The 24,525-nt window shown below is 40.0% G+C and overlaps 1 protein-coding gene across 2 annotated transcripts; it reads left to right on the plus strand.

Moving 5' to 3' along the window:
• The first annotated feature begins 1,140 nt into the window (after positions 1–1,140).
• Positions 1,141–24,249, plus strand: morc2 (MORC family CW-type zinc finger 2). 2 transcript variants are annotated; one of them, XM_067436089.1, is made up of 27 exons: positions 1,141–1,279; positions 2,847–3,017; positions 3,738–3,791; positions 5,612–5,646; positions 5,740–5,808; positions 5,890–5,980; positions 6,073–6,181; positions 6,273–6,432; positions 6,530–6,641; positions 8,595–8,720; positions 8,930–9,009; positions 11,858–11,940; positions 13,660–13,745; positions 13,893–14,033; positions 14,133–14,287; positions 14,432–14,560; positions 15,782–15,887; positions 15,972–16,104; positions 16,188–16,274; positions 17,633–17,917; positions 18,901–19,185; positions 19,255–19,318; positions 19,398–19,536; positions 22,713–22,889; positions 22,959–23,052; positions 23,156–23,344; positions 23,467–24,249. In XM_067436089.1, exons 2-27 carry the CDS (start codon positions 2,950–2,952, stop codon positions 23,533–23,535), a joined length of 3,126 nt encoding a protein of 1,041 aa, XP_067292190.1. In that variant the 5' UTR covers positions 1,141–1,279; positions 2,847–2,949; the 3' UTR covers positions 23,536–24,249. The 2 variants fall into 2 exon arrangements, with proteins under 2 accessions (XP_067292190.1, XP_067292189.1); XM_067436088.1 differs by having other exon boundaries at positions 1,147–1,298.
• Positions 24,250–24,525: the final 276 nt, after the last annotated feature.

Consider the following 24,525-nt stretch of genomic DNA (forward strand, 5'->3'; position numbering starts at 1 on the left):
ACACAAGTAATAATATCATATTACGTAAATAAATGGTGTATTCTTTTTTTTATAAGGGAAATATTTGGCCATTTAACACTTAAATTAACACGAAGATTTAGATGAGTAGGGTAAGTGCAAATGTGTATGCTATGCTAGTATATAAGCTAACTAATACAGATATAAATCATTATAACGTAGTTGAAACAGTATTTATCATAACATGATTTTCTTGGAATTGTAATCAGATGCTAAAGAGTACCTTTTAGACGTAATTTCAACCAATGGGATCACTTGGGATCCTAAAGGGGACCCAATATGTCACTACACCAGTTTCACAGTGTTTAGATTAAGCTAGGCCTTAAACTAAGCCTTATTTCAATTAGGACACTACCTGTCGAAGGGGGGGAAAGAATAGTGGTAACATTATCCCAGAATTACATCACAACGCACTCCAAACCCCGCCCCCATAGACACATCAGCCAATCCGAGCACGCTAAAAGAAGAACGCGTTTTCTTATTGGCTAAAAAGTGCGGGCTGTTACACCAAATTCTTTGCAGTTTACAAATTAGTGGTCACAGAGACAGTTGCTATTTCTTACCCATTTGCGATGAAAACACATTAAAAGGCAATGCATACAGCCCTTTGATATAAACATCAGTTTGAAGAGCCGCTTCCAAAAGCGTGTATATGTTCAGAAGAGACGGCAGACATTTTGTCCTCTTCGTCCATTACATTCAATTTTCACCACCACTATCGCCTTTTTACCAGAAACGATTGGCTGAAAAGCCTACACGTTTCAAACCTTTGAACAGAAACATATATGCATTAGTAAAAGCAACTTATGTAACAAAATACGACTGAATTGCTAACCTGTGTTTTAATATCACATAAAAGCTGTCATCAATTACCTTTTATATGCTTTTTAAAAGCCAGACCAGCTTATCGATATGTCGTGTTGTGCTCTAGCACGATTTTCCCTCCCCGCGTTTTTCCACACCAGTGACACCACATTCCTTCATGGACCAGAAAACTTACTTCCTGCTCTACGTTGAACGACGGCGACTTCAACCAATCAGGAGCCCCTAATGAGGCAGCGGGAAATGTGATTGGCTAAGCGCGGCGATGAGGGCGGGGCAAACTGTCTCTGTGCTCGTGTGTGTTGTTCGAGGGAAAGCGCTGCTGGAGCGATTCGAGGCCTTGCATCTACTTTCTATGAACGAAAAAGGAATAAACACGTTTTGTTTCGTAGCTTTCCCCATGCAACAGGCAGAAATCGCTGGATAAAAACAAACGGAGGTCGAGGAATGGTTAAATGGTTTGCATTATTGAAATCACATTTTCTGCTTGTGTTACTGTACAAAGGCTGTTGGTTTTGTAAATGTAGACGGTGTTTTTGGGCAGGCCGCAGTTATTTGACCATTTCTCCTGTGCATGATTCATTACGCGAGTCAGGAGTTAAATTTGATAAAGTAGATGCTGATTTGAGTGTTTGGCGAATGAAAGTGTTAGCAGCTCTCTGCTGTTGCATGGATCTCAGGGGCCTTGCAGCATGGGGTGGCCTCGCGTGTATTTCTATGTGAATTTAATTCAGCTCAAGGACAGACAGTAAAATCCTCACTCACGAGCTCACCTGTCTTTATTATCAGCCAGGAGGGAGAAAACAAAATGGCAAAAGCCTGTAAAGGTTCAACACATGCATCATGCATGCCTGCGAAAGGAAAGGATATCAAGAGTATTTTGGTTTGGCACATAATTTACAGTTCGCATTAAGTTACAAAAGTATGTCTATACCTTTAAAATAACGAGATGAAAAAGCAAAGAATGGCAAATGTAGTTTTGTATGTTTTCAACTAGTGCTAAGAGTTCTCTTAAAGGCACAATATGTAAGATATATTGACCACACCAAAAACCACTAGAAAAATGCTATATACTTTATTGACCGGTGTACTTTCATTGTCCCAAATGTTTCCAAGAATGTTTAAATCCAGAGAAATAAGCCATTCTAACCAGAACACGGACCGTGTCCATGCGTCGCCTATCAATGACATCATACCCGCGTTACCCTCGCTTTCCACATATATCATGTGTTTTATTAGACAGGTGAGCGACTGTTTGGATCATTCATCACAGAAAACTTATCATTGTTATACAGCTCAACACATTTAGTCATATTGTTTAAATCTTATGTTCTTGATTTACCGCGAGTACCTTTTTTTTTTTTACCATGCCTGATATCGATCTAACTCACTGTAGTGTGAACAAGTCTCATAGTCGCCGCAGAGCTAACGCACTATAGCGTTATAACTCTCTACATACTCAAATAATGTGTGTAATATAATAAAACGGTTACCCCGCACTTCCAGCGGGAGTGGAAGCGATCGGCTGCGGCATAATAAAAGGGCTGCGAAATCCAGGTGTCGTCAAGCTACACCTTTGTTTTGAATAAGGAACCTATAGCGGTAAAAAAATACATATTGTGGCTTAATTTTAGGTTATTCTCGCAATAACGTTTTACTTTACTATTTTTGCAGAATGTGGTATGCTTACTGGGCACGGTATGCAAATACATTTGCCAGAATTTAGTATACAACATAACACTGGAACCCCACAATGCAATGCACTTGAATCCCACATAAGTGCATTTAGAAATATTTTGAGTCACTGGACGTGACATAACAGTATCAAAACACTACTGTTTGAAACTTACATATTGCTGCAAATTGCAAACTATTTAAAAAAAGTTTCAATCCCATAGATCCCAGTAAACTGTTAATATTACATTTTGGCCATAATCGTTTCCATTGAGTTGCATTGGATCTATTGATAGTTTGTACTGACATGCTTGTTTTTGTTTGTTTTCTAGGTGTTAAACAATCACATGATTCTCATCATATGGAAAGAATGTAGAGACGAGACGTGAATACAATCAGCTAGTTTTCTTTTTTAATTTGTTTTATTTTGAGACGATGGCCTACACGAATTATAGCTCACTAAACCGAGCTCAGCTCACCTTTGAATATCTGCACACAAACTCGTAAGTATCAATTTGAGTGTATGATTTTGTGTTTGCGTTAGATTAAAAAAAGCTTATGGGGTAATTAAAAATATGATGCAATGGGTTGTGTTGTTATTTCCTACATTGGGAGCCACATAATGTAGGACTACATCATAGTTTGTGTTGCGTAGTGCTTCAATCAATCAGCCAATCAGATTCGGACTTGTGATTATCAGAAGTGGATATTTTCCGCCGAGATGCATTGCATGGCCCGTGAGAAGTCAGTGGGATCCTGCTTCTACTTTCCGTGAAGCAGTGTGCAATGACAACGAGATCAGAAGTCATTAATTTTTTCAATTAAAATTGAGTCTAAAGTCCCTTTAAGACAAGTCATTTAACTAGGCGGCCATCTTTGAAATGCCTCAAACCCATGCAAGTGCAGCCCTTCTGTCTTTGAATGGGGAAACATCAAATTCTTCAAAACTGTTCACCAACCTAATGATTCAATGTATTGAAATAATGAAATCTGACAACAACCGTCTCAAATTTTGCCATTTTCAGCCTGGACAAAGCTAATGCGCATGTGCTGACTCATAACACTGCCTGTTTCTATAGCAGCCAATGTTCTAATAATGTATGAATTGTTCTTGTTGATTTTGATGTTCTTGGGCATTTATTGCCATAAAGGACTAAAGGTTACAGTGGCCATGAAAAAGGTTATTTCTTTTGTTGTTGATTGATTTATTTTACTGCCAACAGGACAACCCACGAGTTTCTTTTTGGAGCTTTGGCTGAACTTGTGGACAACTCGAGGTATAAACACAGTTTTAAATATACTTACACTTAGGCCTTGTCTACACCTGGTATGTGTTTTGGTAGATTGGATCACAGGTGGACGACACTGAATACATGTGTAAATGTTTTGAGCTTGTCCACTTTTAATCACTTCCAGAGGTAGCTGAAAACGCATCTGACAGGATTGCTTTCGTAATGTTTAAACACTCATGGGGTCGAACAGTCACAAAGAGACTACTGACCAAATGCGTAAACATTAAACATTTAAAGGGGGGGGTGAAACACTCAGTTTCAGTCAATCTCATGTCAATCTTGAGTACCTATAGAGTAGTAATGCATCCTTCATATCTCCGAAAAGTCTTTAGTTTTATTATATTTACAAAAGAAATATGGGCTGTGCCGAGTCTTTCCGGAAAAAAACGAGCACCTGGAGGCGTATCGTGTGGGCGGAGCTAAAGAATGACGAGCGCACAAAGCGGTGACGTCCTCAAGCGTGGAGAAACCCTTGCTATCGATCTCAGCTATTACAGATATGATCCGGGGGCTGAAATAAATTGAACAGAAGAATCAGCAACAGCAGGACGTCTGTCTCTGTGGTATGGACTGTATTTAGTGGCCTGTCAACATTTGTGTGTCTCTACTCACAGTTTATGAGGACATGATTCGGTTTATGGACTATTGTATGCGACTAAACCTTAGCAGTAGCAAGCAAAACGGTTTTGCATGTCAGACTAGTGTAACGTTATACAGAACAACAATGGAGTAACCGTTAGCGCATTTGAATGACGAAGCACGAGATCGTGTCGTTTACTGATGTTTACTCACACGACGATAAGCAACAGCACAGACATTTGAAGCAGTTTTACTCACCGGCTGCTTCCAAAGCAGGACCGAACCTTTATCGCTGGGACCGCTCCGTCAAAAACACACTTCTTGGAGTGTGGAGATCCACTTTGCGATGCGACTGAAGCATTTCTGCGTTCAAATCGGTTCAAATGCAGCGCTGCCTTCCCGGAATGCTATGCTGAAGCGTTGAAGTCGCTTGATGTCAAAGTGGAGGAATGAAGTGGAGCGCGGCGCGGACTATAACCGACAGAAGTGTTCACGGACGACTGGATCTGCACCTGAGAGACTGTTTACGGCGTGCAATTCCTCTCTCGCTCTAGTCACACGCGCGCACCTTACCGGGAGAAGAGCCGTACGGCCCATACAAGGACCTTCCGCTCTTATTAACGTCAAGTCGAGCCATACTCTCCGAAACTTGTGAGAAACCGGAAGGAGTATTTTTGAAACAGAAATACTCTATCAAACGTCCAACATTAGTTTTTGAAACTTTGTCTATGTAAACTTTGTCGTCTTTAACAGTGTAAAAAGCTCAGTATGCATGAAACAGCATTTCACCGCCCCCCCTTTAAACTGTCGGCTGGAGAAAAAGCATGGCATGTTCTCTCAACATTCCTGATTTTTAACACACACACACAGCATTCGGCTGGTCATGTGTCTGTCAGAGCAGAAACTAAAGCTTATGCACTCCGTGTGTTTTTGCGTCATTTCCGGTCATGTTTATATGTAAATAGCTTGAACTTATTTCGTCCATTAAATTGAAAGATCTGAAAAAGTCCATACATTTGCCCGTCCATAGACCCGTCACATTCCCCTCAGAAATCAGGACAGAAGTGAAAGTGGACAAAAGTGACAGATTTAAACACCAGGTGTAAGCAGTAATGTGTCTCCTCCCTCACTTACCTGTGATCCGATCGACCAACCGGCTGTAAACATTTTTTCTATCGTTAAAATGATTTGCACTATTGAAGTTAACATGCACTTCTTGTCCACAGAGACGCAAATGCCACACGGATAGACATCTACACAGGTTGGATACAATGGTTTTAAGTTTTTTTATTTGCAAAAAGTCTGTATTATAACAAAATATATTGCTAATATTTATTTGTTACTGGCAAATCAGAGAAGAGACCAGATCTGAGAGGCGGGTTTATGCTGTGTTTCCTTGATGATGGCACTGGAATGGACCCCAGTGAGTAAAGCAGAGAAAACCAAACCCTTCATACCACAACATTCATGCATTTTCACTCAAGATCTCGTATGTTTTGAACAGGTGAAGCCACGCATGTCATCCAGTTCGGCAAATCAAGCAAACGATTCCCAGAGTCTACTCACATCGGCCAATACGGAAACGGATTAAAGTCGTGAGTATCATTACGCTCTTCTTAGAAACCGATGAACTGCCATTTGTCTTGTCGTTAATGTTTTCATACATGAACGTCCTGGTCTCTTTTAGGGGTTCCATGCGTATAGGAAAGGACTTCATTCTTTTCACCAAAAAAGACGACAAATTAACGTGTTTGTTTTTGTCACGAACATTTCATGAAGAAGAGGGTCTGGATGAGGTAAGAAGCTGATGTTGAAGCATCATCCACAAACGCTTGTTCGTTCTGAGTGAAGAGCAAACCTCTAAGTGCTTTTGGCCTGTTCTCGTAGGTGATCGTCCCATTACCCAGTTGGGACGTGAAGACCCAGCAGCCTCTGACTCAAGACACTGAGAAATACGCTACTGAGACTGAACTTATCTTTAAGTATTCTCCTTTTAAGAACGAAGAGCAGCTATTTCGGCAGTTCAAGAAGATCGAAGGACCCAGCGGTAGGTTTTTTACAGCACTTTGTCTGAAATTAAATAATTGCTGTTAATCAGATTGTGTCTGGTGGGGCCGTTAAATCTGAGTATTGTGTGTTTGTAGGTACTCTGGTTGTAGTTTATAATTTGAAGTTGATGGATAACCGAGAGCCGGAGTTGGATGTGGAGACAGACCACCAGGACATTATGATGGCCGGGACGCCCGTAGAGGGAGTGTGAGTCCATTTGATATATGATATGATACTTAAAATCTTAATTTTGACCACATCCAATGAACATCGACACAGAATAAGTTACAATCGCAAAGATTACACACTTTACATATCACACTGCCTTGCGTTCATTATATACTACACTTATGCAATTACAACACTAATTACCTTCACTGCTTATACTCTTTAATTTTTGATTATGTTTTATTCAATTCTAAGAGAGATTTAGCCTCACTCTGTTGAATCTTGAGGGCTGCAACTAACAAGTATTTTGATAATTATTTGTATCTTTTTGATTATTCGGATATAAAAAAAGCCCATTTTTTATTTTATTGAGAACACTATTCCACGTCCTGCCCATTGTTGTCTTTCAAAGAAACATGTCAGCTGAGTGCTATGAAAGCACATAGTGAATATATCTACCATTACATAAATTAACCATGGCTGAACAATGAACAAAACAAACAACACTAATAATAATAATAATCAATATAAAACAGGTTCATTGTGGTTATTCAGCAGTAACCAATTAACCATGGTTTTGCTTAAAATTCATAGTGTAACTATGGTATGTGTGTGGTTATACAAATGGTGATCAATACGCTAAAAAATAGTCTTACCATATTAGTAATGGTATGTTTGTGCTATACATCGTGCAGAAAAGTTCATTTAAATCCCTGAAACAGTTTTTTCTGTAAATGAACACGTATTCTATCCGGCATTTTACTTAAACTTTTACTTCTGGCAACCATGTGCATACAAGCGCTCTCTCGCTGCGCATTGGTTCTCTCGACCATTTGCGATTGTGTTTGCTGAATAACTGCACTTATCATTAAGTGCGTATGTGCTGCGTTATAAGGACAGATTAATTGTGTACTATTATTAATTGTAAGCTTGTTTAGCGCCGTAAGTCAGTTGTGTGAGATACTGAAATGAACCTTACTGTGAAACAGCCAATCAGAGCAGAGCACACCATTATTATTCATGACCCTTCCAAATAAGGTAATAACAGCCCATTTCATTCTAGGGACAAATCCTAGGGTAATAATTGGACATGTAAAACCATATGTAGAGGATTTTTGCCCTTACCTGAGCCACATACCTTCTTGATAAAAATTATTGTATCTGTGCATTCAATGCCGCCTTTGAATATTGTTATTAAAAGTGCAATAAAATGTTTTGCGGAAGTAATGATAGTGAAATTTCTTAAAATAAGACTTCTTGATTATATCGCCCACCAATAACCATGTTAAATAATCATGATTTTTGCCCTAACCCTTAAGCAAAGCACATTTAAACCAGCTAGTCCTGACCAATTATCCACACTTGCAGTTGCATGATGCATTTCCTGTATTTGGGCCAAGTGTTTAAATAGGTGTGAAGACTGCAAGTGTGTATATAACCTTTGATTACGCCAAGGGACACACTTATAGTGTTGCAAAATTCAAGTGTTTACAGAGCTTTTTTATTTTCAATACTTTGTATTTTAAAATGAACTTCTCAATGTCTAAATTTTTAAATTGTGCTTCTAATTAAGTGATAAAAAGTGGTTACAAATCGTACAAAATACACATTGCCTGCTCATCTTCGCACCAATAAAATGTGCAACACTTTGTTTTACTACCAAATTATATGTAATAGCCTATCTAATTAATTTAACAGTGGAATGTTTTCCTCGACATTTTGTGGCATGGTAACATAATGCATGATGGGATACACTTACCATTGTGAAGTGGTAAGTGAGGTAGTGTGGGTTTAGTGTGCATTGAGGGCACTGCACTTTAGCATTTTAAAGACATGGGACAGTCTTTCGCATTTTGATTTGATTTCTGATTTGAAATTCCAGACTCTTTCTGAGCTAAACTCTACAGAAGGGTGGCCCTCCAGCAGTGTGGCATGTTAAAATAATGTTGGACATTTTTGATGATGCTGAATGTACGTTTGTGTTATGAACAGAAAGCCAGAGAGGAGGTCCTTCCGTGCGTATGCTGCTGTCCTGTACATCGACCCCAGAATGAGGATCTTCATTCAGGGTCACAAAGTTCGAACTAAGAGATTGTCCTGTTGCTTGTATAACCCTAGGTAAACATGAAAATGTCAACTTTGCAAACATATACACAGTCTCAGGGTGTTTTCACATTAAATTGACCTCTTAATGTTGTGAACAAGAACTAGTTTTATAGTGGAGCGTTCTTGTAACTCCTTCAGAGGGAGCAGCAAAACAAAATCCTGTACAGAACAGCCTGACATACACTCATTTTAGCGGTGCATTCTGTTCTTTTGACTTCTAGGATGTACAAATACACGTCGACACGCTTTAAAACCCGTGCGGAGCAGGAGGTCAAGAAGGCGGATCACCTCTCGAAACTCGGTGAGTTCAACACCAGCCCACACAGATAGCTCAAACTGGACTAGAATCGCACGCGGGTGTTAAGGGAAGTTGACTTCAGGCTTTGTGGGTTGTTATGGCATTTCCTCTATCTGACCATTTCTGCTTTTATAAGCTCCACAAATACTGATCCACAAGTGTAGCTTGCTTGTTTTAAAAGTATACAGGCCTGCAGCCAATGGGCATGCTTGTAAATGTATGATCTCGCCCTTCCTTTGATAAAGATTGTAACAGAGGGGTAAAAGCAAATGGTTTTAGACTGGGCTCAGTGAAGTGAGTGAATAAGACATTGTGCTGTACAATCAAATCACATCTGTATCTTTCCCATTTCCTCTTCTTTTGTCTTTTCACACATATATATATATTAGGCAGTGGCGTAGACAGCATTTTATTTTTGGTCGGGCCTGGGCAAAAGTGAGCAGTAACTGTCTACATAAACCAAAACTAAACCACATACAAAACATGAGCAGCGGTTACAACAAACGTTAGACACTTTATTTCCACTTTTCAAATATGAAAGTAAATCTTTCCGATCTGATATATGATGAGAAAAGGAAGTACATAGAGTTCGGCAAAATGCGGATTTGAACCGCAGTTTCAATTGTGTCAACTTAGTGTCGTGCACTTTACCCCTACACTGTCACGACTGATAAAAACTGATGGCGTGTTCCCGGCTTTACAGAGTCAGCCTGCGCTTGGAATTGAAAAGTCTTAGCGTTTCTTGTGACCTGATGGATGGGTTCTCTCCCGTGTTAATGCGATTTCTGTTTAAAAGTCCTTTTTATAGAATTTTGTATCACTGCTGTTTCTCTATCACACAACTGCAAAGTATAGGCTATGCTGATAGTTAAACACACTTCATGGCGTGAGCCGCATCACATACATGAGACAGCCTGACACCTAATTGCCTAACCCAGCTGTCAATCAAACTCTTCATGTTTTATGCAAGAGACAGACTGTAAAAAACACATTTAATTAATTTCAGTATTTGAGATGTTATAATTTTTTTTTTTTTTTTAAACAACTGTTATTTAGCAAATATTATTATATTTGTATAATAAACTGGAGGGTCTAGTCATCATAGTGGGCAGTCCTGTGCCCGTCAGATTTTAGGGCTGTCAATCAATTACAATTTTTAATCACAATTAATCGCACACTTATCGTAAAATTAAGCATACGCCATTTATCTCATTAAACGTATTCATTTGGTCATCATTTGCTATATTCAGCAAAGTAAACAATCACAAAATTTAATTTAATTTTGCAACCCAAGGATCATTGGAGACTCCAAAAGGACACCAAGAAACCAAATGTAAGGAGTCCATGTAATTGTATTAAGTAATACATTTATACACCCCTAAGTACCCATGAAAAAAACCTTTATAGAATAAAACAATTCACAGTGTATAGTGTGTGTACAGAGCAACAACAACAAGATTTTATTTTAGCCAGGTCAAGCTGCGATACTGAACAGGACAACACAGAGAAGCCAAAATAAAGTCTTAAATCAGCTGCTTTGAATGAATAAACCTGATTAATAAACACAACAACATACACGACAAGTCAAACATTATCCTTCCTGAGTGTGTGTGGACTCCTGTACGTCACCAACACTGCGCTCTTCAGAAATAGTCGCAGAATACAGCAGAGCTTGTGGTGTAAAGCAAAGCGCACACTGGAACAAACAATTCACTAAAAATGCAATGCGAGTCTATTCTCTCTGATATGTGTGGTGTAATCCGTCTGGCCTTCTTTACATTAGCGGTGAATGAATCTAATTACGGGATCACTGAACACTTTCCCAGAGTTTAACAGCGTAACATCGCCTGATCACAAACAGAAGCAGAATTGGGTTCAAGAGTTAGAATGGACATTTCTCCCAGGTGCTGTAGATGCTCAGTGTGATACTGATAAACTCCCGACTTCAAAAGCCCAATTAATTTTTCTATGGCGAGTGTATTGGCTGTGTTGCAAACGTGGCCTACGACGTACCCTGACATGCACCTCTCTTAACGTGTTAACACTGACAGCACTAATATTTTTATATGTAATCTGTCCCTCACAGGCTGCGCAGCTTCGTCACTTAAGCCCCTTTCACACTGCGATTCCGGCAAATACACGGATAATGCGACCCGGCATTTGTTCCCGGGCCGCTAGATTTGGTCCATTCACACTGCCAGCGAAATACCGTAATATGTGCGCTTTCACACACAACGCTTAACGGTCCCGGGTCGAGTTGACACGTGACATCCTGATGTGACGAATAATGGCGAGCGATCTCAGCTTCAGCGCGGATAGTAAGGAGCTCCGTGGTCTCGACCAGTTTGCACACATTTCTGCTTATTTAATTTTAGTTTCTTTTGTATACGAACACTCTCTGCGTTTAAAACACCGACTAGCTCTTCTGGCACTGCAGGGTTGTATTATTGAAAAAACAAGCTCTAGGAGTCGCACGATAACTACGTACACGTTGCGGCATTAGTTTCGGCTTTTGTTCACACAGCGCTCGTCCCGGGTCGAATACCGCAATATTACTAGGTCCCCGACCCGGGTCGAATTCGGTAATCAATCCCGGGACGTGGTGCTTTCACACAGAAGGCGACCCAGCAATGTTCCGGGAATATTGCGGGTCCGACGTGCAGTGTGAAAGGGGCTTTACTGAGTTGTTGTTTTTTCTGAGTCTAACCGACTAATACTTTTTTGTTGACTAAGCCTCTTCTTGTAACTAACTTTTAATTGATTAGCTGTTACCTATTAGGGGGCACCCCTACTGTTATCTGTATTGTATAAATGTGACTTGACTTGTACGTATGTGTGACTTCCTTTCTAGCTGAGGAGAAGGCACGGGAAGCCGAGAGTAAAGCTCGTGCCCTGGAGTTAAAACTTGGGGATGACTTATCCAAAGAAGCCAGAGTAAGACCTCGACCACCCACTTAAATTGCACTTAAGAGTTTGTTGGGTGTGCAGTAGGGCTGGGATAAACGATTATTTTTTAAACGATTAATCTAGCGATTATTTTTTCGATGCATCGATTAATCTAACGATGAATTTTTCCTGTCCGATTCGGTTACGATTCGATTCGATTACCGATTATCTCCCCATTAATTGCCTAATAGCAATTTATACATGTTGATTTAATTATCTGAATGAAAAAACGAATTCCTTAACATTGCAATATATGTTTATTGCTCTTAAAATTCCAAAGTAAGACTATACAAGAGCAATGCATTCAATAAAACCTTGAAAACATAAAGTAGGCTACACACACAGACACAGACACACACACACAAATAAATAAGTATTAACCTACAACAAAGAAACATATTATACGATTTTTCTATGTATGCAACTCAGCCTACAGGCTATGCCCATCGATTAAATATCAACAAGTTGGTTAATCAAATCCGGGGACACACTGCAAGCGTGAGCGTCTCGGCTGCGTGGCATGTCCGTGTCCGGCTCCCATGTAAACAGGTTGGAGTTTGCACACTGACTGTGACGCGCGGAAAACGCGTGCATGCTGGAAATAGAAGAGCGCCTATTTTTCACGCGTGTTGGGAGCGTCTCCAGGCAAAATAGAATAGGAAAAGATGTTTATATATCATTTTGACACGAATACATATTATTAAATTACATTTTCATGTTTGAAAGTCTGTAGGTTTACATAAATGCAGATATAGGCCTAATTGTAATAATAAAAAACGACAATTATCGATTTTGAAATATTGCAACTGTCAATACAGAACGAAATATTCTGTAGCCTATTTTGCCGTCAATACCATAGATATGTGGCTACTCCCGACGTTTTCTTTGCTGTATCAGTAGGCTATTTATGTTTAACATTAGGAATAGGGCTTCCCTCCGCATCAATAGCAGCAGCAGCGCCGCGTCAGACACCCTTCTAGTGTGCAAAGGCAGAGAGAACGCCACGCAGCCCCGTGGCTGACCCGCAACAGAAACGCCACGCGCATCCGCGGCATGACAGTGAAAACAGTTACATGTAGAGTGCATTATGGGCGCCAATACTCCGTTTAAAACCGGAATAGTCCTGGGATGAACCTGCTCACTTAGAGGATGGATACCCTCGGTCACATCAGCGCGATTAGACATTGAACATTTTAAATTTAAAACACCTTATTATGTAGGTAACGTAGCCAATGTGTCTGATGCTTTCACTTGATGCAAACGTTTGTTTTTGTGATTAAAATACATCAAATATTACCAAAACATCTGTCTTCCTGTTTGCAGAAATTTGTTTATGTAGCCGTGACAACAAAACGCGTGCGCGCATGCCTGTGATGCTCCGTGCGCACCGCGCGCCAACCCCATAGACTGTGGCCAACCCGCAAGCCTTGCACTTCTGAAAGTCTGAGGAGCCACTCGTGTTGCTACCATATATATACATAATAAATAATATACTTAATTACATAATATACTTTATTATGTACATCTATGGTTGCTACTACTCTCAGGCGCCGCCATCTTTATTTTGAGTCTGACGAATCGACGCGCATATTTTGCGTCAACATATTTTTTGCGTCGACGTCATCGATGACGTCGACGCGTTGTCCCAGCCCTAGTGTGCAGGTTTTTTAAATACATTTCTTTCATGGTCTTCTCATATGATTTCAGGCCGCACTGAGAAAGGCACAGGATTCGGCTGTGGCGTTACGTGCCGAAGCTACTAGAAAACAAGCCATCCATGCATCCAAACAAAAGTAATACACACCCCTACAAACAAACTGACCTCTTAAAGATGTGTTCTAGTTATCACATATGACTTCATTTCACTGCATAATGACATCCTCATATCCTTGAAAACACATTTATTCAAAGCAGCATTTTGTCTGTTCTTCCCGTTTCAGAGCTTTGAAAGAACCCAAGGAGCTGAACTTTATATTTGGCGTGAACATCGAGAGACGAGACCAGGATGGGATGTTTGTCTATAACTGCAGCCGCCTCATTAAGATGTACGAGAAGACGGGACCACAGCTGGAGGGAGGAATGTGAGTGGAAATCACACACAGGCTACAGTATACAAGCTGAGGTGTTAGAGTAGCATTAACAGTGTGGATAACCACTGTCTGGGTCTCTGTGTGTGTCAGGGCCTGTGGAGGTGTTGTAGGAGTGGTGGATGTTCCCTATCTAGTGCTCGAGCCAACGCACAACAAGCAGGACTTTGCAGACGCTAAAGAATACAGACACTTACTTAGAGCCATGGGAGAATATCTCGCCCAGTACTGGAAGGACATCGGTATAGGTGGGTGTGTGTGTGTGTGTGTGTGTGTGTGTGTGTGTTTGGTCTTTTTGTTGATAAAATGCACAGACATATATTAAATATCCACTTAAATTACAAAATATATTTTGTTATAAATGTAACTAATTTCAATGTTTCCCTCAACAGCTCAGAAGGGTATAGTGAAATTCTGGGATGAATTTGGCTATTTGTCGGCCAACTGGAACTCCGTCCCATCAAATGAGATTCGGTTTCGCCGACGGAGAGCCATGGAGATACCAGTTACCATCCAGTGCGGTACGAACATAAACTCACTGTCAGCGCATCCTTTAACATGCCAGAAATACATTTATATGTAAAAATTAGGGATGCACCTAAATGAAAAGTTTAGGCCGAAACGAAAATGCTTTTTAAAATTATAATTTTTTAAATTAGGTTATTTTTGTTTGTGTTAATATTAGACTTGAACATTCAATTATTATAATGAGACTGAATTTAAAAAATACAAGCAATAGGGTGAAGATCAAAGACACTACGCATAAATAAATACAGTGTAAAAAAGGTACATAACTCTAACTAGTGTATTCAGCTACAGACATGGTGTAATTAGGTCTGACATGTAAAATAACACTGTAGTGTTCATTGTGTAAATTAATCTTTGTTAAAGCTGTGTTTTGTTGTTTAATTAGCATTAATGACAGCAGGAATATTAGGCTGCTGTCACTTTAAGACCAAATGTACAGATCCAATAAAACAACACGCATCCGATTTCTTTCTCAACCCTTTATGCTCTTTTAAGACATAACCTACTGTCAAGAACGCTTGCAGAGACTGGTATTTTGACTTTTTGTGCATGAGTGTGTGCCTGTTCAAACGCACGGAGATGCAAAAGGGGAATCAATTTGCTAAAACGCGCACCTCTGTGTGTGGCTGTACTGTGCCGATTCTGCAAAATGAAAATTTATGTCCGTGCATCCCTAATAAAAACATATTTTGATCATACTCCGGGTTACTGATTTGATCCTAACTTCAAAGCCAATTATTTTGTTTTTAGTTGGTAATTATTTTAAGCAAAATATAAAAATGGTCCAAGCAAAATATAAAAAAAGAGGAAAACCCTGAACCACCCATACAGGATATTTTATTTGTCACATGGCCTTTTGCCTTACATATGTATCTAAATGTTAAAAAAATAATAACCTGATAAAACATCTGATCTTTCCTTTTTAATAATCATATCCATATCTCAATCAGTGAATTTCTGTTCATTTTTATGACTCTGCTTTGGCTCTGAGGGCCAATATCCTCATCTTTGATTACTTTTTTGACTGTTTAGGATTTTGTTTTTTGTTTTTTTTACAAAGTACTACTGCCTACCAATGGAAATGTATAACTTTTCCAAAAATGTATTATCTGGACCTCCGCTCAGAAGAAAATACAGAAATTTAATTGAATATCCTTGTACAAATATAATTTCTTATACGTTTTTTTTTATTTATTTTTTTAATCTTCCTGTAGATAAGTGTTTGAAATGGCGGACGTTGCCGTTTCAGATGGATGCCGTGGACAAACGGTACCCGGACAGCTGGGTGTGTCTCATGAACCCAGACGGGACCCAGGACAGGTTGGGAAGCTAGACACCAGAAGCCTTCAAACCATTTTAGACCGTTTCTTTCTTATCGTTTTGTTTGTTGTTCTGTACCATTAGGTGCGATGCGTCTGAGCAGAGGCAGAATTTGCCCGTTGGCGTTTTGAAAAAAGACATAAAGTCGTCAGAGGACAAACAGAAAGATCTGTCAGATAAAATCCGTCAGCAGCAAGAGAAACTGGAGTCCCTGCAGGTCTGTCTGTCGTCTCAGCTCTCTGATGAGCTTCTTCTCTGTCTGCTTTTGTTTCAAATAATGCTTTATTTCTCCTAATTCAGAAAACCACAACAATAAAATCAGCAACAGATATAAAACGGCTTCCTCTAGATGTCAGTGCAAAACCTACAGAAGACCGCACACCTCAGGTATAGTATATGTGTGTCTGGATGTTTGGAGATGAATCACAAAAAAATTAGTGCAAGTGGTTATATACTTTTATATATATATATATATATATATATATATATATATATATATATATATATATATACCTTGATATATAAGTACTTGTTTTACTAGTTTTAAATAATATATTTGTGTTTACATTACAATTTGGTAACTGGAAAAATATGCTCAAATGTCATAAAAATAATGGTCCTAAAAATAGGCCCAATTAATTTTCTTAATGCAAAATATAGTTGTGTAAGGCCGCCCAAATCGTCCCAATGGAGGCTAACGATCGGCGGGTGAAGTTCGCTGCGCGTTCGTCTTTTCAGCGGGGAAAAGGGGATTTTATTCCAATTCCTCGTTATCTGACTCCATTTAATTTAGAATTTAGAATTTGGGTTAGAATGCCAATTGGTTATTTGGTCATTCATTTTTAATAGTTTAAGTACACATTTAATTATTCCGTTTAACCCATTGTTGAAATTATACCCAACCTGAATAATTCCAGAGCAAGTCAGAATCCATCAAAGTGTAACAATTTATTTAACAGTCAGGTAAATGTATAAAGCCAATTACATAATCAATTCAAAGGTAATCCATATATAACATCAAATAGTCTGAAGTAAAGAATGAAATGTATACCTGACTTCTGAAAACTACATAATGCTGGCTATTTTGAGACATCCAACATTACGGGCTGACCGGTTTAAAGTGTCAAGCCCTGAGCTCTTTGCAACATTTCCTTAAATACCCAGAAACAAATGCACAAACTCTTTCAAATGTTAACACAAGCTCACAATGGGAATTTGCATTGATCAAGACTTGTATTGATGCAAAGGCCAAATGGCTGAAAGCCACACCCACCAAACTAAGACAAGATATCTTTAAACTCTTAAAACATTGATTATCTTTTGGTTAACTTCTGTGGAGTTGAGATATTTGTACCAGTCACACTGAGACATTTCAAACGATATCAAACACATATGATACTCGATCGTGTGGATTGACATTGTAATATAGAGATTCTGGATGCATTTTCAGTGATCTCAGCATGAGAGAGGGAATGAATTGGGGGAGAGGGAGTCAATAGGGAAAGATGTAGATTAGCTGATAGTGAGGTGAGACTTGCGTCTCCAGTGGTGTGTGAGGGACAGTTCAGATGTTAATTTCCTTATTTTCTCAGAGAGTCTTTGTTCTTCATTCAGACATTTCGGCATATACTAGTTTTTTCAGTCTTACAGTTGGTTTTTTTGAGAAGGTAAATTTGACCATGGTGTTTTTTTTAACAGTTTTAACAAGCTATTTGTTATTCTTTTTAATGTTTTATCCCTTATAGCCGACCCGCTCATCCCAGCGAGCAGCACCCCGCCCACGTTCTCCACCTCTCCCTGCTGTGGTCAGAAAAGCTGTCAGTCAGCCACAGATAGCAAAAACTCCTCCCCCTAAATCAACGCCCCCTTCACGACCTACGCGGACCCCACCAGCTCCTCCTCCACCCAAAGCGAAGTCGGCTCCTGCACCCAAGGCAACAAAAAACGCCTCCAAACCCGTAGCCCCGGCCCCACCGCCGCCCTCAAAGACGCCAGCTCGCAGAAGTGCCATGCAGAGCCGCACTGCTACGGTAAGACGTCTACAGTACAGTAACACATACATAAACTCAAACATTACATATCTTGTGTAGGGGTGACCCCGAATAGTCGCCGAAATGCGGAGCCGGATTCGACCGCTGATCTCACGGTCAAATCTTCACGGGTGTTATGAAATGAGGATCATTCCATTTTGGCAATATAGGGGTGCTCAATATTTTTAAGACGTGGTGCGGCGCTGAGCTTCGCGTCCGGTGTGCGACCCCTTTAAGTGCACTGAGCTTTGCACTCGCAGTTCACATTCAATGAGTGTACACACACCTGCGGCGGCATTCGGTGCCTGTCCGCGGCGACTCAGGAAGTTGTTTAATTTCAAGGTTTTATATAAAATTCATATTATATTTCCCTCAGATCGTCAATGTGCATACTGATTTCAGCCTGTGCTACATGATACACCCATCGTGCAGCTCTTCTGTCAAAGTCGATTCAAAATTGAGCTCGCGCGTCTGGTTTGAGATCCTGAGACCCCCTTTAGGCACAATCGGCTTAAGAACATGCATGTAAACGCACTCAGTGTTCTTTTCCTCACTAGGCAGGTTTTTTTTGTGTGATTTATTTATCAAAATGTTCTTTTATATATTTGTGTGATGTTCTGTATTTTAATCGCGGCTTTAACATGTTATTTGAAAACGTTTTATGAAGGTTTATCCACCACATTACCTTTTAGGCTATTTAAACCTAAATAAGAAAGCCATTGTCAGTTCGTCTGTCAGTTGGCAGGCAGTTTTGGTCGCTTTATTAAAAGTTGTTGCTGTGTGCAGTGTGTAAAGGAAAATAAAAATAGTTTTACTCCTGCTGACTAGTCGTGCCCCTCCCAACCCATTCACACACACGCATAGATGATTCGACTATCGGTCGACCAAAGAGAGATTTGACAATTCTGACTCGAATGTGTAAATCCTTAGTTGGGGACAGCCCTAATCTTCTAAAAAATCACAATGAACTGTTTTTCTGTTAGCCATCGTCCGCCAAGACTGCTAGCAAACAAACTCCATCCAGCAAGAAAGGAAACCTAAAGAAGGGCAGAGTCCAAGAAGAGGAGGATGAGGAGGAGGAAGAAGAAAGTGAAGAGGAGGAGGAAGAGGAAGAAGTAGAGGAGGATGAAGAAGACAGTGCGTCAGAAGAGGATGAACCTCAACCCAAAAAATCAAAGATGGCAGCGGCTGTTCAGAATCGAGGAAAAACCGCAGTGGAAAAAAAACCAGCACCAGCAGCAGTAACAGTCAAACAGACCAACACTGAGGTACAAAAACATTCATACCACTGAATTCACACGCAATACAGTTTTAATTGATCTGAATTTCTCTCTCAGGTTATCACCAATAGCACTAATGAAGATCTGAAGAAAGATGTGACCAAAAATAATGCACAGAAAGGTAATATATGTATATCATTTTGGATAATAAAGAGATGCATGGAATTGTGTGGTCGAGATCTAATAAACGTGTGTTGTAGATAAAGGCATGCAGGTAGAGGCGAAGGTGAACGGCGAGTGGTTCACGGGTCGTGTGACCGCAGTAGAGACGGGAAAGGACACTGTACGCTGGAAAGTCAAGTTCGACTACGTTCCCATGAACACTCCCAGAGATCGCTGGTACATGCACAATCATACATACATCAATATGTGGCACATATATGACGTACTACACCAAGGGCCAGGTTTAGTAAACGGGGCCAATTAGCTTGAGAAAGCAATCCCATAAAAACGCAGAAGTTCTGCATGTGATTTACTGTCAATGTGAGAATTAAAGAAGAGAGAAGCAGAAAAGTGCTCCATCATCATAAACATACTCCATACAGCTCATGTGTTTTTGTAAGAAAAATATCCATATTTATAATTTTATAAACTATAATCACTGGCTTCCGGTAATACCCGTACAGAGTTATTAGTTAGTTCTGCTGGAAGAGCGTCTGACCTAAAGCTTGAAGAACGTAGAAACGATTTTTTTTTTAAAGAGAAATGTTGGTAGCGTGACAAGCCAGACCCACATCAAGATGTTTGGTCTGGAAACTCACCATAGACAGGGCTCAGTCCGAGGGGCGGATAAACGGTTGTCTTTCAAACTCCCTCTGCACGCGATAGGATAGCGGTACACCAACCGGAGCAACGACGGTGAAGGGGAGCTCGCTGACTGATTAAACATTCGCCGTATCCGGCCGGCTAAACTCCGAACACATCTTCCCTTTTTAAGAATGACTTCAGTGCCGCTCTTTGTTCTTTTCTCAGAGGAAAGCTTAACTCCAAGTCTTCCGGAGGCGCGGGCAGAGCTGATTCGAAAGACCGCCGCCGTTCGCCAGTTTCTGTGTTACTAGAAGCACGCAAACGCAACTCGGCCGTCGTCATTATGGCCCCGCCCGCCGACTCTATACCTATGCTCTATACACGATGTGATTGGGCCGTCCAGATTCTGAGGAATACAGCTCAGATAGGAATTGAGAGTTGCTAGACCACACTTGCGGGCAAATTAAATTTGCTGCCGCTAGGGTGCGTCTAGATTTCTAGGCTAAAATGTTGGAGGAGCTTGAGTTTGTTGCCAAGCTCTATTTTTTTGATCCGCAAGAGGCATCTACTCTCACTTATTATAGTTTATAAAGCTATAAATTTGGTTTTATATATATATATATATATATATATAATATAATATATATTAGGGCTGTCAATCAATTAAAGTATTTAATCACGTTTAATCGCATATTGTCATGACCTAACTCATGATTAATCGCAATTTAATCGCACATTTTTCTAAACCTTTGCTAAATTTACCTTAAATTAATGTTTTAAGTTTTTAATACTCTAATCAACATAGGTATGGACAAATATGCATGCCTTATGCAAATGTACATTTATTATTAGTGAAACCATACTCCAAACATGAAGGCTAGACATCAAAGGTCACAAAGAACTAGTTCATGTCTCTTAACCCTAAGCTTAAATTCAGAACAAGCAGAGATTTCTCTCATTTTAAGAATATAAATAAAGGGAGTTTTTAATATAGTGCGGCCCCTTTAAGAGATGTAATATAGTGCTCCCCTTTTAAGAGATGGAATATAGTGCTGCCCCTTTGAGATGGAATAAAGTTCTGCCCGTTTAAGAGATGGAATATAGTACAGCCCCTTTAAGAGATGGAATATAGTGCGGCCCCTTTAAGAGTTGGAATATAGTGCTGCCCCTTTAAGAGATGGAATATAGTGCTGCCCCTTTAAGAGATTGAATAAAGTGCGGCCTCTTTAAGAGATGGAATATAATGCGGCCCCTATAAGAGATTGTATAAGTGCGGCCCCTTTAAGAGATGGAATATAGTGCTGCCTCTTTAAGAGATGGAATATAATGCGGGCCCTTTAAGAGATTGTATAAGTGCGGCCCCTTTAAGAGATGGAATATAGTGTGGCCCCTTTAAGAGATGGAATATAGTGCGGCCCCTTAAAGAGATGGAATATAGTGCGGCCCCTTTAAGAGATGGAATATAGTGCGGCCCCTTTAAGAGATGGAATATAGTCCGGCCCCTTAAAGAGATGGAATATAGTGCGGCTCCTTTAAGAGATGGAACATAGTGCGGCCCCTTTAAGAGATTGTATAAGTGCGGCCCCTTTAAGAGATTGTATAAGTGCGGCCCCTTTAAGAGATTGAATAAAGTGCGGCCCCTTTAAGAGATGGAATATAGTGCTGCCCCTTTAAGAGATGGAATAAAGTGCGGCCACTTTAAGAGATGGAATATAGTGCTGCCCCTTTAAGAGATGGAATAAAGTGCGGCCCCTTTAAGAGATTGTATAAGTGCGGCCCCTTTAAGAGATTGAATAAAGTCCGGCCCCTTTAAGAGATGGAATATAGTGCTGCCCCTTTAAGAGATGGAATAAAGTGCGGCCCTTTTAAGAGATGGAATATAGTGCGGCCCCTTTAAGAGATGGAATATAGTGCGGCCCCTTTAAGAGATTGTATAAGTGCGGCCCCTTTAAGAGATTGAATAAAGTGCGGCCCCTTTAAGAGATGGAATATAGTGCGGCCCCTTTAAGAGATGCACATTCCCTATTGAACTGTAGTATTTTGTGAGAAACACACTTGGGAGCGCTCTTGTTCGGAAAAGTAACCTGCTGCGTATTCATTTTAGCCGATTGTAATGAATTTAGTTCAATAAACCACATGTACTGTAAGTGTTGATGTGTTAGTGGTTTAACTCAGCGAGAGTGAGCTTCAGTGCATCGTTCTCGGACTGCAGAGAATGTGCTCGGTGGTAGCTTATGTAGGCTATGACTGCACTTGTTTCAGAGTAATGCTATTGTTAATCCTTTTCTTTCCCTATTAATGTTTGCTGCTGCATCCTTTTCGTCTATGGCTGATCTCAATTTCTCCAACTACTTGCCATGGATCAAACAGAAAATGCACGCTGTGTTAATCGCACGTTAATAAAATTAAGTGCAGTTAAAATATCTCCACCAAACTTTGTGTTTTTTTTTTTTTTTTTCGATGTTGCTCTGATGAATGTCACAATATGAAAGGAAAGTTATGTCGCTACTCCTGTTATATTGCCAAACGCCCCAACAGTGCTAAAAAATAATATGAGCAGATCTAAATGTAATGCCACGATCTACATTGAGTTTCACTTTAATCGAACTATATGTAACAGCCAAAATTTCCCAAAATGCCCCAGCACAATTAAACTAAATCTTTTTCTTTTCTGGTACCCCAAACACCTGTTAATTTCCGGCCCTGCTTCCGTTTGATCGCAACTTCAAAATTGTATCTACTTTTGTACATCAAATGTTTGTTTTCAGGGTGTTTAAGGGCAGCGATGAGGTCCGTCTTATGCGTCCAGCCTCTCCAGAGTCACGAAGTCCAGACACCAATCAGGGTCCAGCACGCTCAGTGACTCCGCCCACCGCAGCTGAGCCTGACACGACTCAGAGCGGGCCGAGCAGAGAGACGACAGAAGGCCTTGTGACCATGATGAGGTGTGTTGGTTTCTGTTGTACGCTTTTTGTGTGCATTTCATCCCTACATTCATGGTTTGTTTCGCACAGGACGTTGCTACGGTATTTTTTCCCTCCGGATTTCCGAATCGCTAAAGATTCTGTGAACACTATGAGTGCTGAGGACCTTGTGGCCTTTCCCATCGTGAGTACAGACCATTGTCGCCGCTTCACAGAAGCCTTCGGTGATATTTTTATAGCAAAGCTAAATGATTTGAGTGCTAAATTTAGTGTCGTGTGCATTGCAGAAAGAGTATTTCCAGCAGTATGAGGCCGGACTGCAGAGTCTGTGTAATTCCTACCAGACGCGGGCGGAGTCGCGGGCACGAGCCGTGGAGGAGAAGAGCAGCGGGGCAGAAGCCAAACTCCGGGAATCAGAAGAGAAACTACGCAAACTCAGAACCAACATCGTCGCTCTTCTCCAGAAAGTCCAGGAGGTCTGAAACACACACATTTACACTCATAAGTCAATTTTCTATTTGATTTGATTGACTCTTGCCAATGAAATGAGTAATTCTCTGTTTCTGTAAGAAATTAATGCTTGTATTTTGTTCCTCAGGACATTGAGATCAGCAGTGACGATGAGCTGGATGCCTACATTGAAGATTTGGTCACAAAGGGAGAGTGAAACCCTGCATCTCCTCTTTTATCCTCATTTTCACTCTACATTTGTGTTTCAAGCATACTAAGAGTTCTAGCGGAAGGCTGGAGATGATTGCTGGTCCGCCGCATCTTAAACCCTATATACTGTGACAGAACTCTGTAATGCAGCAAGAGCTTCATTGCCAACTTCAACGCAATTTTCGGTTCAAAACGCCATCACTCAGGCCATCGGCTCAGCCTTGACGAAGATTGAACTTGTGGGCTGCAGGTGATGAGAGATTCAAATGGTTTCGTAGAGCCTGCAGTTTAACAACTCTGTATACTTTTGCTCTACATGGAGGTTTTGAGTTCATGTTGGCTGTTTTTTAGGGTCTCAGTGTTGTAAAGCTTCATTCTCAACCCAATTTTTTAATGGAAGAGTCCTCAGCTGTTCTCACAGCTCGCATCGACTCCTTTCGAATCCATTTGACATTTTGAGTTGGAAAATGGGCTTTAACTTGCTGCTTTGTGGTCCGTATTGTCTCAAGTTTGAGTTCCTGATTCGTTTTCCATTTATTTGGATGTGCTATTCAGTTAGTGTTGTTTTATTTTTAACCTTCCAGTTTCCGTTTTTTGGAATAAACACTGATCTGATGTTGTTAACCTCTTCATTTACAGTATTTAGTCTTCATCTTTATATCTGAGAATATTTTTTAAAAAGTTTTATTAAAATGGTCCAATAAAGTTTAGGATGCACACATGGTCTTATGGTTCTGTTTGTTTTGGGGGGAAAAACAACTTTATGATCTCTACTTGTAACTTCAATTTATTTTTATTAGTTTGATGTTTACATTCAATAATTCATTGGAAAGAGAAAAAAAAGAAAAAAAAAAGAAAAAAGAAAAAAGAAAAAAAAAAAAATATATATATATATATATATATATATATATATATATATATATATATATATTGAATATACATAATTGTTGTAACAGTTGCATTACCTGCTAGAACAGTGTAAATATACTGAGCATAA

Source organism: Pseudorasbora parva, chromosome 25 (genome assembly GCF_024679245.1).
Source record: "Pseudorasbora parva isolate DD20220531a chromosome 25, ASM2467924v1, whole genome shotgun sequence".
Taxonomy (NCBI): domain Eukaryota; kingdom Metazoa; phylum Chordata; class Actinopteri; order Cypriniformes; family Gobionidae; genus Pseudorasbora; species Pseudorasbora parva.